Genomic DNA, 13,940 nt, shown 5'->3' with positions numbered 1-13,940 from the left:
AAGAGTGTGAGTTTGTGTGACTAGAAGAATAGTGGAACCCTTTAGAAAAGTAAGTTTGGGGGTCACATTATAGAGTTCAGTGTGCAGCATATAAAGTTTGAGATGCCTGTGAGTTTGAAGTATCTAATTGACTGTTGAAGATGTGAGACTCAGGAGAGAGACTAGGGCTGAATATCTGATTTGATCTACTTTATATACTTCCCTTGGCTTCTCTCTACTCCAAACTTTCTTCTGGCTCAGGCTATCCCAGATGATTCAGGATAGCTGGGTAGTAGAAAGAGCCATGAACACTTCGTGTTTGACAGCTTCATTCTATCTAGTCTTTCTGTTCTATCTGTGCTATCTGATCCTACCATTCCACCCTTTCGATTTATGGACCTTTCATCTGCCCTGAACCTTAACTTTCTCTTAGGTGCTGCCTTTCCTAATTAGAATATGAGCTTCTTAAGAACAGGGGCTGTCTATTTTTTTCTGGTTTTACACCCAATACTTAACACAGTGCTTGGCCCATAGTAAACAAATAAAGCATGTTTTTTTTTCATTCATTCACTAATTTGCATAAAAATGATCACTGAATCCATCAGGTCACTGAATGAGAGAGTATAGAAGATCCAGGAAAGAGATTTGGGGAACATCCACATTTAGGGGATATGATTAAAGCTATAGCAGAGTAGCTAGGTGGCACACTGGATAGAGCACCAGCCCTGGAGTCAAGAGGACCTGAGTTCAAATGTGGCCTCAGATACTTACTTACCTACCTGTGTGACCTTGGGCAAGTCACTTAACTCCATTGTCTTGCAAAAAAAAAAAAGTTTTAAAAAAGATATATAGCAAAGAAGAGTGAAGGAAATCCATGGGGGAGTCATGAAATCCCCAAAAGGAGATAATCTCTAGAAGGAGACAGCAATCAACATTGCTAAATAAAATAGAGAGGTCAAGCAATACTTGGAAAAGATGATCAGATTTGGCCATGAAGACATCACTGGGGACTTTGGAGAGGGTAGTTTCAGGTGAATTTCATTGAAGTGTGTTAGCTAAGCCTTCCCCAATAAGAATGGCATCTATGCACTCTATCCAAGTCTCTGATAAAAATGTGAAAAGACAGGCTCAAGTACAGATCATGGAGAAAATTCATTGGAGACCTCCAACAAAGCTAACATGAAACTATCAACACTTAAGTCTGAGTCCAACAACTCAAGCAGTTCCAAATACAACTAATATCACTTATTGTCTAGCTAACACCTCTCCATCTTTCTAAAAAAAATATACAAAAGATTTGAGCAAATGTTGTCAAAATCTAGGTAAACTAGACCTAAAGAGCTTTCTTGATCTATCATTTTCAGTAACCCTGTCAAAAAAAGGAAATGTTAATCTGGCTTGAACCTGTTCTTGACTGAGCCATCCTGGCATTTTCATTGACTGTCCCCTATGTCTGAGATACTCATTCACCTCATTCCTGCCTCCTGGCTTCCCTGACTTCCCTTGGATCCATCTTTGACAGGAAGCCTTATCACCTCCTCAACGTCAGTGGCATCCCTCTGAGATCCTCTCATCTATCCTGTATGCATATTGTTGGAACAATTTGTTCAGAAGCTATGAGCTCCTTGACAGCAGAGACTAACTTTTATCTTTCTTTGTATCATCTGTGCTTAACATAGAATTTAGCATATAATAGGTGCCTAATAAACAGTTATTGATTGGCTGACTGAATGCTACACTTTGTAATCACTGTTTCTGGTTGCTCACTAATCATTTCTTTAATGATCTATTCAAGTACATCCCAAAAATATCAAAAGAAAGTTCATTGGTGTATAATATTTTATAGACTACTGGACCAATAATTTGCCTTTCTCCATTCCTGCAAGACCTCCCTCAGTCTTCATGACATTTCAAGTAGTACTGATAATAATTTACTCTTTTGGAACACAGGGATTTTGCTCATTTGAGCCAGGTGGTTTGAACTTATCAAGTGTAATTACATGCTCTCTTATCTTGTGTCAACTCTCCATTAGCCATTTTTTGTTCTGTCATTTGCAAAATAAAGGTCATTATCCTTGGTAGACAAAGTAGAAGATAAAATTTACCTGCAAATCTGATATTGCATGTCCTCTATCAAGTGCCCCACCACCCTTGCAGTTACTCAAGTCCATGTCCTTGGCTTCTTCCATTCTTCACTCTTCCTCACCTCCTTTACAAAATCAATAGCCAAGTTTTCTTGATTATACTTCTACACCTTTAATCTATCCATCTGCTTCTGTACACACATGACTACCACTATAATTTAAGCTCCCATCAACTTTTTCCTCAATTATTGCAATATCGCCTACTAATCTCCCTGATTCCAGTCTCTCCCTTCTTCAATCTATTCTCTGTTTAACTACCAAAATGACATTCTGTTTTTACAGGCATGTAAAACATATTTTCATATTAGTCATGCTATAAAAGAAAACATAAAAAGTGGGGGGAAGTAAAAAAAAACCTTTATGCTTCAATCTGTATTCAGACTTCATCAATTCTTTCTCTGAATGTGCATAGAATTTTTCATCATAAATCCTTCAGAATTGTTTTGGATCTTTGTTTTGCCAAGAATAGCTAAGTCATTCACAATTGATCATTGTACAATATTGTTGTACAATGTTCTCCCAGTTCTGCTCACTTCATGCCACATCAATTGATGTCTTTCCAGATTTTTCTGAAAGAATCCTGATCATTGTTTCATAGAGCACAATAGTATTCCATCACAATAACATACCACAATTTGTTCAGTCATTCTACATCCCCCTCAATTTCTAATTCTTTACCATTGCAAGAAGAGCTGCTATAAATATTTTTGTAAGCATAGTCCTTTACTTTAAAAAAATTCTTTCAGATACAGACCTTGTAGAGGTATTTGTGGATCAAAGGTTCTGTACAGTTCAAAATGATACTTTTTTTAATGTTTTATTTTATTTATTTTGAGTTTTACAATTTTTCCCTTAATCTTCCTTCCCCGCCCCCCCGCCACCAGAAGGCAGTTTGTTAGTCTTCACAATGTTTCCATGGTATACACTAATCTAAGTTGAATATGAAAAGAGAGAAATTGTATCCTTAAGAAAAATAAAGTATAAGAGATAGCAGAATTATATAGTAAGATAGGGATCTCCCCCCCCCCCCCCAAATTAAAGGTAATAGTCTTTGGTCTTTTTTCAAGCTACATGATTCTTTCTCTGGATCCAGATGGTATTCTCCATTACGGATACCCCAAAGTTGTCTCTGGTTGTTGCACTGATGGAATGAATGAGTTCATCAAAGTTGTCATCACCCCCATGTTGCTGTTAAGGTATACAATGTTTTTGTGGTTCTGCTCATCTCACTCAGCATCAATTCATGAAAATCCTTCCAGGCTTCCCTGAATTCCCATCCTCCTGGTTTCTTTTTTTTGCAAGTGAACTTTAATTTATTATTACTATTATTACAATGATTTTGTTATAAGGGTAAACCTAAACCCCCCTCCCCCCAAGAAAATGAGAAACTTCAAGAATAGTGAGAGAGAGAAATATATATATATATATAGATCTATATAGATCTATATATATATATGTATATACTTCAGTCTGTGTTCAGATGCCAACGGCTCTGTTTCTGGAGTAAGTTGTTTTCTTTATCATAGGCCCACCAGAAAATTTGCTTCAATATTTTTCCCCACAGTTGCTATTACTAGATGTATCTCCACTCTATTCCTCCCCACTCTCCTCATTTATTCTATTCTCTCTCTCTCTCTCTCTCTCTCTCTCTCTCTCTCTCTCTCTCTCTCTCTCTCTTTCCTCTTTCATTCTGGCCCTGCCCAAAAGTGTGTTGTATCTGAGTATCCTCTCCCTCAATCTTCCCTCTCTTCTGTCACCCATTCCCCCTTCCCTTCCCCCCATTCCCCCTTATCTCTTCTCATTTTTCTCTAGGGTAAGATAGATTTCCTCACCCTATTAAGTGTGTATGTTATTTCCTCTCTGAGCCATTTCTGATGAGAATGAAGGCTCATTCATTCACCCTTACCTTCCCCCTTTCCACTCCATTGAAAAAGCTTTTTCTTGACTCTTATATGAAATTTCTTAGCTGCTTCTTCTCCTTTCCCTTCCTCCCAGTACTTCCCTTTATCACCCATTGACTCCATCTTTTTACTATATTATACCATTATATTCCACTCCTTCCTAGGTCCTGTCTATATATGCTCCTTCTAACAGCTCGTATAAATGAGAAAGTTCATGAGTTATCGGTATCTTCTTCCCATGAAGGAATACAAATAATTCTTTTTTTTGAAGTTGTAAAATCTTTAATATATCAGAATCCATGAGCAAAGGATCAGAGGACTGGAGAGAGCAGACAGAAATGAAGGGTCCCCTTTCTTCAGAGACCCCTTTCTTCGTGTGGGAAGGATATTGACACAGCCCATTGGTGGGTGAAGGGACAGGGTCCCTTTGTGTTACTTGGAGAAGGTGGTTTCCACTTTGTCCTTCACTTTCTGGAAAGTCTGCTTGAACCAGTTCCTAGTTTTGGTGGAGAATTCACTTTTTCAGATCTTGGTGATTATCTCCTTGGCCTTGTTAGCCACAGTGTCTGACAGCTCCTTCACCTTTTCTTTGGAATTTTTCAAAGTTATCTGCTGCACTTGAGGAAGCCTGGGTTGGGTTGGGTCCTGCCAAAAAGTACAGAAGTACAACCAAGACAGTGAAGGACAGGAACAGCTTCATGATGGAACTGGAGGAGGCTCGGCCACGGTGTGTGTATGGGGAGGCTGGGGAAGTCAGAAAAGAACAGGGACCTGGCAGGCTGGGTTGGGTGTTGAATACAAATAATTCAATATCATTAAGTTCCTCATAGTTAGTCCTTCTCATCCACCCCCTCTATGGTTCACCAGAGTCCTGTACTTGGAGATCAAACTTTCTGTTCAGCTCTGGTTGTTTCAATAAGAAAGTTTGAAAGTTCCCCTGTTTCACTGGAAGTCCATCTTTTCCCCCGAAAGAGGATATTCAGTTTTACTGGGTAGTTGATTCTTGGTTATAAACCAAGATCTTTTGTCTTCAGGAATATCATATTCCAATCTTGACGAGCCCTTAATGTAGATGCTGCCAGATCCTGTGTAATCCTGACTATGGAGCCTCTGTAGTTGAATTGTTTGTTTCTGGTAGCTTTTAGAATTTTCTCTTTGACTTGGGAGTTTTGGAATTTGGCTATATTCCTGGAAGTTTTTCTTTTGGGATCTCTTTCAGGAGGTGACCAGAGGATTCCCTCAATTTCTATTTTACCCTCTGCTTCTAGGATCTCAGGACAATTTTGATGTATTATTTCTTGAAAAATGAAGTCTAGGCTTTTCTGATCATGGCTTTCAGATAGCCCAACAATTTTTAAATTATTTCTTCTGGATCTGTTTTTGAGGTCAGTTGTTTTTTCCAATGAGATATTTCACATTTTCTTCTAATTTTTGGCTTTTTTGGAAGAGTTTTATTTCTTCCTAATTTCTTGCAAAGTCATCAGCTTAGTTCCATTCTGCATTTGAAGGAGTCATTTTCTTCAGAGAGCTTTTATATCTCTTTTTCCCTCTGGCCAATTCTGCCTTTTAAGGCATTCTTCTCATTTGCCTTTTGTTTTGCTTCTTCCATTTGGCCTAAATTGGTTTTTAACATATTTTCTTCAGTATTTTTTTGTATTTCTTTCATCAAGCTTTTGATTTGGTTTTCATGATTTTTCTGCACCACTCTCATTTCTCCTCCCAAGTTTTCCTCCACCTCCCTTAATTGCTTTTCAGAGTCTTTTTTTTGAGTTCATCCATAGTCTGAGCCCATTTTCTCTTGGAGGTTTTGGATAAGGAAGCTTCGATTTTATTGTCATATGAGTATGTGTTTTGATCTTCCATGGGACTAAAATAATTCTCTGTGGTCAGATTCTTCTTTTTCTACTGTTTATTCATTTCCTCAGCCCAAGACCAATCCACAGCATTTCCAAGGCCTTGGGCTTTTTTTGGGGGGGGGGGGAACACCCCACTGGGACCTTTATTCCTCTAAGGTCTTATGCTCTCTTGCCTGTGCTTTGATATGTAGATCCCCCCACCCCATTTCCCTCTGTCCTGGAGCTATAAGGAGGGGTCTTGCTTGGCTATCTTAGTGTGGAAGCCCAAACTGCAACCTGGATCTGAGTGTAGGCAAACAGCAGAGTCCTGCCGGAGGGAGAGCAGAGAAATCTCAGCTGTCTTCCCTGACCCCTTTACCATCTCTGGGGGTGCAGACTGCTTTCTCCAGATTCTCCCTTCAGGTTCTGTGGTCAGTGCTCCTTCACTCCACACTCATTCTGGCATAGCAGAATTCTCTCCCTGCCCCTTTGAGCTGTTCCAGGGATGTGCTGTGACCAGGGCTTTTTGCAATTCTGGGTTCTGATGAAACACACCTTTCCTGTGGAACTTCTAAGTTATCTTGGCCTGGGAAAATGTATCACTTAGTCTTTCTGTGGGTTCTATCCCTCTACATTTTGGCTAGAGTCATAATTTGCTGGCCTTTGGAGTTTTTGGAGGAAGGAGTTCCCAGGAAATGTTGTTTTCACACCACCATCTTGGCTCTACCCCCCCCCCCCAATGATATTCTAAAAGGTTTTTGACTGATCATGTCACTCTTCAAAAAACTTTAGTGACTCCCTATTTAGGTTAAAATACAAACCTCTTTGACCCTTAATCCCTTCATAAGTTTACCTTTCCAGACTTAATTACACATAATCTCTTTCATATGCATTCCACCTCAGACCTACTGGCTAACATTTCTCCTATGTGGTTGTATTTGCACAAGAAGTCCCCTTGATCACTCTTCCTTCACTCTTCCACTCCACCTCTTTAAATGTCCACTGAAGCTGCACTTGTATATAATACCTTCATCAATTCACACATACCCCTGCCAGCTATCTAGCAGACACAGGCAAGAGAAGTTAGTCAAGTTAGCAGGCACCGTGGCAAACCAGGAATACTAAAAGTCCCTTCTCTCCAAGAGCTCACAGTCAAATGAAGACCATGGCATGTAAACCAACAAGTAATATACAGGATAAATTGGAAGTAATCTCAGAGAAAAGGCATGAAAATTAAGAAGGACTAGGGAAAGCTTCATACAGAAGGTAGGATTTCAGCTAAGACACAGAAACTGAGAGAGAGATATCAGAAAGGAGAGTCCTGGGCACAGGAGACAGCTAGTGAAAATACCTAGAGAGATCAGTGTCATAAGGGTAGGGGCAGGGGTGAGGATAAAATAAGGTATAAGAAGAGTGGAAAGGGAAGGAGGAGCCAATTATAAGGGGCTTTCAAAGCCAAACAGTATTTTAGCTTGATCCTGGAGGTAATAGGGAGTCACTAGAATTTTTTCTTGAGGAATATAACATGCTCATTTTGACAGCTTAGTAGATGGTGTACTGGAGAGAGGAGATTCTGGAATCAGGGAGACCAACCTATAAGGCTCTTACCATAGTCTAGGTATAAGGAAATGAGAACCTGTACCACCAATGGCAGTGTCATGGAAGAGAAGGAATAAATGAGAGAAATTGTGAAGGAAACATGGTGCAGTAGATAGAACTGATCTTGTAGGGGAAATAAGATTTGGGCTCGTTTTTCTTTTGTTATATACTGGCTATGTCACAATTAGTCATTTCTCCTCACAACCCTCTAAATTTCAGAATAGGTGCACTTTCTTGGAGAGAGTTTCCTCATTGGGATGGATTTTTTTTTGAGGCCGTTGGAGTTAAGTGACTTGTCCAGGATCACACAATTAGTAAGAATCTGAGGATGGATTTGAACTCAGAGCTTCCTGATTTCAGGGTCAGTGCTATAGTCACTGACTCCACCCAGCCACCCCCCCCTCTATTCATCTTTGTATGGCCAACACCTTTTAATTAAAGTTTGATATGAATGAATACTATATATTTGGTTCAGGAGGTGGATAGGATTGCCAGTGCTGGCAGCAGCCCCTATAATAGCACCAGTCCTAACATTACCTATTGCAGTTTGTAACTCTTGCTGATGTCCCCCAAGTCACTGAATGTCCCTACATTTGATGTCTGCTGTTGAATGTTCAAGACTTGTATTGTTAACTCCTAAGAATGTGAGTTTAAACTTCCCCATCTCAAACTCATCCTTCCCAAAAGTTGATCACTGGGGCATGTGTCAAGTCTAAGTTCCAGCACTTAGAGGACCATAGATATGGAAGAGACCTCATTTATCTCTTTTCCCTTCCTCATTTTACAGATGAGGAAATTGAGGCTTTAAGTGATCTAATGAAGGTCTCCCGGATCAAGCCAGAGGCGGGATGAACCTAGGTTCTTTGCCTCCAGAGTAGGGTCCTTCTTACCTAACACTCTTCTAAAGAAAGGAAAATCAAGGCACATCACAATAGTTTCAACCCCTTACACAGTTGCCTTTTAAGATGTCAGCCCACCAATGACGAATACAAAACAAGAGTGGGCAGGAGTAGAGTACCCAGGTCACTCAAAGCAACTGCTATGCCATTCCCCATGGAGGGCTTACCTGGTATCTGCCCCCTCTCTCATTAATGATGATGGCTAACATTTAATTCATCCAATCAATAATTATTAAGCACTTACTATGTGCCAGTTACCATACTAAACACTGAAGATACAAAAGAGGTGAGTTAGTAGCAGCTAATGTTTATCTAATAGTGCTTTGAGATTTGCAAATTACCTTTGTAATAACTATCTCATCTTCACAACCACCCTAAGAAATAGGTGCTAGTTTTTTCTTTGTACATTTTACAAATGAGGAATCTGAGGCAGACAGAGGCCTTGCCCAGGATCACACAGTTACTGTCTGAGGATAGATTTTGATGCTCAGCTCTCTATCCATAGTATCACCAAACAGCTTCACATCCCCACATTAGAGCATCATATATTGTCTTGCAAAAACCTTACTGCAAAGGTAAAGGAGGTAATATTAACCTGAGAGGTTACCTCACACATTGAAACAACTGTGGTTTATTCCAAGTTTTCTTTCCTTTTATATTTGCCTAAATTAATTCCATCTTGAAGGTGCCAAAATCACCTTTGGGGGATTAACATAAATGAAGCTGACAAATTAAAGAGAATTGCCAAGAAGCTAGTGTGACGTGTAATGTTGTGTTGGAAAGGATATTTCAAACAAAGGCAGTTGTCTATTGTATATGATACTCTCAAGAAGAGGTCAAGAAAGGGATGTCGGGAAAGTTTGCCTCACACTCCACACTGGCAATGTGCTTATGTGGCCCTGGACCCCAGGATTACACCTACCTTGCACAGTTAGTCAAGTTTCCACTTTGAATTTGATACTGAAAAAGGCTGCTCCATTCCCCTTTTTTCCCATCCCTCCCCCCAAGCCCTGGTTCCCCACCATAATTGCTCTCTTGGCAAAAATTGGCTCCCTTGGGAACTCAGACCTTGATAAGAACAGCAGACAGCTCCTGAAGCTAAGGAATAGAGAAATTTCAGACTTTTATCAAAGTGGATATTCAGCTTCTGCAGCAAGTAAATGTGATAATGTGCCATTTTTATTTTAGAATCCATAAATTGAGTGTGCAGTTCTTTGAATCAAACAAAGTTTCAAAGATGAGAATCTAAATGCATTGAGGGTTGGACTATTTTGACAAAAGTTCAGAAATAATTTATGGTAATCATTAGTGTCTTGAAATTCTTATCAAATTTAAGCTTAATCACTTAAACCTGTATTTTCAACCCTGGATTACATAAGACTAGACCTGGGAAGAGAACAAGAAATTGGGAACCACTGGAAATCATGAAGACCTCAATTCAGTTTGTTCTTGAATGGGATGGGGCTCCAGCCTCTGGTACCCAGACAACTTCCCAAGATTTAGGTTTTGTTAAATCTTTAAAGGAAACTTTTGGATGTGGACCTAGGCATGCCATCTGGTGGTGGATAAAGAGATTGCTCGGTAGAACCACCAACTATGCACTGTCATAACTAACTGTAGGGTCTGCTGACACAGATGTCTTACATTCAAGGACCTTATGTATAAATGAGTTTCTAGGCCACTTATCCCAAGAGGCAGTCGATAGGATGTTGGGCTCAGGAGTCAGGAAGAGGCCTGAGTTCAAAACCCAGCCTCAGATACTTATTAAATTATATGACCCTGGGAAAGTCACTTAATTTCTGCCTGCCTCAGTCTCCTCAAATGTAAAAGGTATTATAATAGCACCCACCCTGGAGAGATAGAGTGAGAGTGAGAGACAGACAGACAGACAATTTTTAAATAAAAATTTCTCAATGTCAAAAAAAAATGAAAAATAATGAAGGCACCTATATCTTCCAGAGTGATTCTTTTTTTTTGTTTGTTTGTTTTTTTCAAGGCAATGGGGTTAAATGGCTTGCCTAAAGCCACACAGCTAGGTAATTATTATGTGTCTGAGGCCGTATTTGAACCCAGGTACTCTTGACTCCAGGGCCGGTGCTCTATCCACTGTGCTACCTAGCCGCCCCTCCCAGAGTGATTCTTAAGGATCAAATGAGATGATATCTATAAAATAATGAATGTAGTAACTATCACATAGTATGTGTTATATCATATAGTATAAATGATAGCTATTATTATATCATATAGCACAATTACATTATTTTTATTTCATTTATTTAATTATACATGTATATACACATGAATACATACAATAGTTAATTAAGAATCTGAGCTAAATGTTCTTTCCCACTTCAGGTGTGAAGTATATCCCTACTACCAGATGTGGCCATACACCCACTTATATAACAACGTCATCTGCTTCTCCCCTCCTCTGGGTTACAAGGCCTGTGTTACTTCTATTCTTCTTTGAGGTTGGAATCTTTGAAGATTCTTCCTAATGACTTGGGTGATTTCCCCAGCTAGGGCGAGGGGTCACAGGACCCTACAGGAGAGTTCATGTGCAGGATCTGATATTCTTGTAGACCTGGGGTGGTGGTTAACCTTTTTAATGACAAGGTGAAGTCCCACTTCTCCAAATAATGTTTCTTGCTTTCTTATTTGAAAGAAATGCTAAGGATGTAGTTTCTTCTCATCCAAGTTTATGGAGCCCATGAGATCTCTAGGCTAAAAATATTTGCTCTAGGTTCTAACTCTGGGTAAACTCAAAGAAGTGGATAGATGTCCTTCCTTCCATCCTTTCTTCCCTTTTGAGGACCCCCATAGAGAAGAGAAAATATGACTTTACCAAAGGGGAAGCTGAGGCAGAGACAATAAGAGTTCAAATTCAAAGAGGTGGGTAAGTGTCCTTCCTTCCATCCTTTCTTCCCTTTAAAGGACCCCCCATAAAAAAGAGAAAATATGGCTTTACCAAAAGGGGAAGCTGCAGCAGAGACAATAAAAGAGCTCACTTAAAGTCATAGCTTCGAAAACATAGGTGAAGGTATCTATTTGAGGAAAAACTTTCAGAAAACATACTCTTAACAATAAAAATACCCACAACATGAATAATTTTAGACATGTCAGGTTTATTTACCAGATTTCTTCTCTGCTGTTAAGCCATCCATGGGGGCAAGAGGGCATTTCATATCTCCACGGGGCTTCTTATCTCCTTTGGACTGGAGGGTTGAGCCTGAGGCTTCAGGATGCTTCTCTTCTGGAAGTAAGACCTTTGAGATCCGTTCGATGTCGTCCAAGTTCATCCTCTGGAAGCACTCCTTGTACTCTTCTTTTAACCGACTAAGCACCTTCCTTGCATCCCCTGGGTTGAAATGTTTGTCCAGAATCTGGGTAAGCTGAGGCCATACGGTCTGAGAATAAGAGTCAGGCTGAGGCTGAGGCTGTGGCTGGGAAGGCCTTTCAGGAGAAGCCTTCTCCATGGGGCGGAGGATCACATTGAGAGTAGAATTGGGGCCAATACAATAGTCAGAGAGTCGCTTGTTGTCAGCCAGGACCTGTCCTCTGAAGAGCAGCCACTGCTGTTTCTCAGGAACATGAAGCTGTTTTGATACGAGTCTCTTTAACATAAATACTTTCTCGTTCTCTGACACTTGGAGTAAGCACCTTCGGCCTAAAAGAAGCTTGACCGTTAGCCACATTGTGGTAGGGGGAGGCAGTCACCACTTGCTTAGATAGGGTCTGTTGACTTCATATTCTGGAGCTCTGTAAGCCAACAGCCCCAGGCCCTGACAGTCAAAAAAAATGGTAAAATAAATGGAGAGCAACTGAAAGACAAAGGGCTGGGCTCACAGGAAAAAAGTTGCTATTGGCTGACCTGCTTTGATGTCACAATCCCCCCAGAGTTCCAGGGTTGGACATGCAAGGGACCACTCAATAGGATGGTGGTGAGGTAGACACAATATCTCTCATATCCTATCTCTCCCATCTGTCCTCTCACTGAAACCACTCTGGTTCCAGCCCCCATCTCTTCTTTCCTGTTTTATTTTAATAGCCTTTACTGTATATAGTGTCTGGCTTTTCTAATGATTTTTGCTCTTATTACATCACTCCTCTCTCTTCAACCCCTCAATAGCTCCCCATTGCCTATGTATAGGCATACATAGTATGAACTCCACAAATTGACTCCAATCTTATCTTCACCTTATTCCCAACACTTCCCCCTTCATGTACATTTAATTCTAACCAAATGCTCCACTTTCTGTGCCTTTTGCTCCTGAGATCCCCCATGTCTTACATAGTCCCTTCCTATCTGACCAGTCTTCACTCTGAAGTCAAGACCCAACTCTAGTGTACTTTCTGCCTTACCACCATCACCCCACTCTTTCCCTAAATTGTAAGCTCCTCCAGAGCAAATACCATGCCATCTATTTGTATTTCTAAACAGAATTTTTCATGAAATCATAAGACACCCCTGCAAGCTACTCCTCTAATATTCTTCATAAGGATCAAGAGCTAGGAAATCCCACCTCCTTTGGCACTTACTCCACCCTATTGACTGGAAGTACCAAAATTTTTATAGCATATACTTTCTATTCTCTCTCTGTTTCTGTCTCTCTGCCTCTCTATCTCTGTCTCTGTCTCTGTCTCTCTCTCTCTCCCCCTCTTTCTCTCTCTCCTCTCCTCACCTCTCTTCTCCTCTCTCCCTCTTGGGTTGACTGTGTGGTTCCATCTTTATAGGGGGTATAATTAGTTTGCATTTTCCCAATTAGAATTAGTTCTTGAACTGCCATCCATTCGGTGAAAACTTGCCTCTTTCTTGAATTTTTTATATTTCACTGTATCCTAATTACATGATCTGATATATTAGAGTCACTTACCCATGGAAAAAGACAGAGAGCATGCTTAACTCTATGTGGTATTTTACCCATTTACAGAAGAAAAACAATGAAACATCTTTCATGGTTATGTGTTTGCATCTTCCCCTAGAAACACACAACCCCAAAACAGTACATAACCCATTCAAATCCCTGGAAGACACCATTTGATTTGTTTAGTCCTAATTAAGTGGTCAAAGGAGTATAGAAAACATGCTTATTGACAGTTTGTGTTTTCCCTTTCCAGCAGGCTGTGGGGTTTTAAATTGTTCAATCTACACTAAAAGAAACTGAGGCAGAGCTTGGTGTCAAAGGCACTTTATTAATGGGTCCATAGTCCCCTCTAATGAAGTGAACCTTAGCTCTTCCTCATGATCTGAGATGAACCCTTCTTCTAAGATCTTGTTTGTATGATGCCCAAATATATAAAATTGTAAAATGCAGAATCTATTGGATGATGGACTTTGCTCTTGAGGACCAAAAAAAAATAGCATATCAGCAGGGGGGTCACAGGTTGACTGAAAACATGAGGCATCTCCACTGACTATCATCCAGGTCCTGGAAACAACAGAACAGAAATGCCACGGTAGCATGAATTTCCTCCTGTTCTGTCAAAAAATGATCCACAATAATAATGAGAGTCATAAAGTGATCATAAGATTGTCACCTGCTCCTGTTAGACAAGAGACAATGGTCCAGAGGTACAAAAAGT

At 40.1% G+C, this 13,940-nt stretch overlaps 2 protein-coding genes across 2 annotated transcripts; both read right to left on the bottom strand.

Annotated features, from left to right (window-relative positions):
* Positions 1-4,290: 4,290 nt before the first annotated feature.
* On the bottom strand, positions 4,291-4,797 carry APOC1 (apolipoprotein C1). The gene is given in 2 exon segments (XM_074190315.1): positions 4,291-4,615; positions 4,617-4,797. Coding segments are annotated over 2 exon segments (267 nt in total). The 5' UTR covers positions 4,725-4,797; the 3' UTR covers positions 4,291-4,456.
* Positions 4,798-11,462: 6,665 nt separating this feature from the next.
* On the bottom strand, positions 11,463-12,190 carry UBL4B (ubiquitin like 4B). Its single transcript, XM_074190314.1, has one exon. It carries the CDS (start codon positions 12,050-12,052, stop codon positions 11,483-11,485), a length of 570 nt encoding a protein of 189 aa, XP_074046415.1. The 5' UTR covers positions 12,053-12,190; the 3' UTR covers positions 11,463-11,482.
* Between the last annotated feature and the right edge of the window lie 1,750 nt (positions 12,191-13,940).

Source organism: Macrotis lagotis, chromosome 5 (genome assembly GCF_037893015.1).
Source record: "Macrotis lagotis isolate mMagLag1 chromosome 5, bilby.v1.9.chrom.fasta, whole genome shotgun sequence".
NCBI classification, from domain to species: Eukaryota; Metazoa; Chordata; class Mammalia; order Peramelemorphia; family Peramelidae; genus Macrotis; species Macrotis lagotis.
This window is presented reverse-complemented; position numbering and strand designations above follow the sequence as displayed.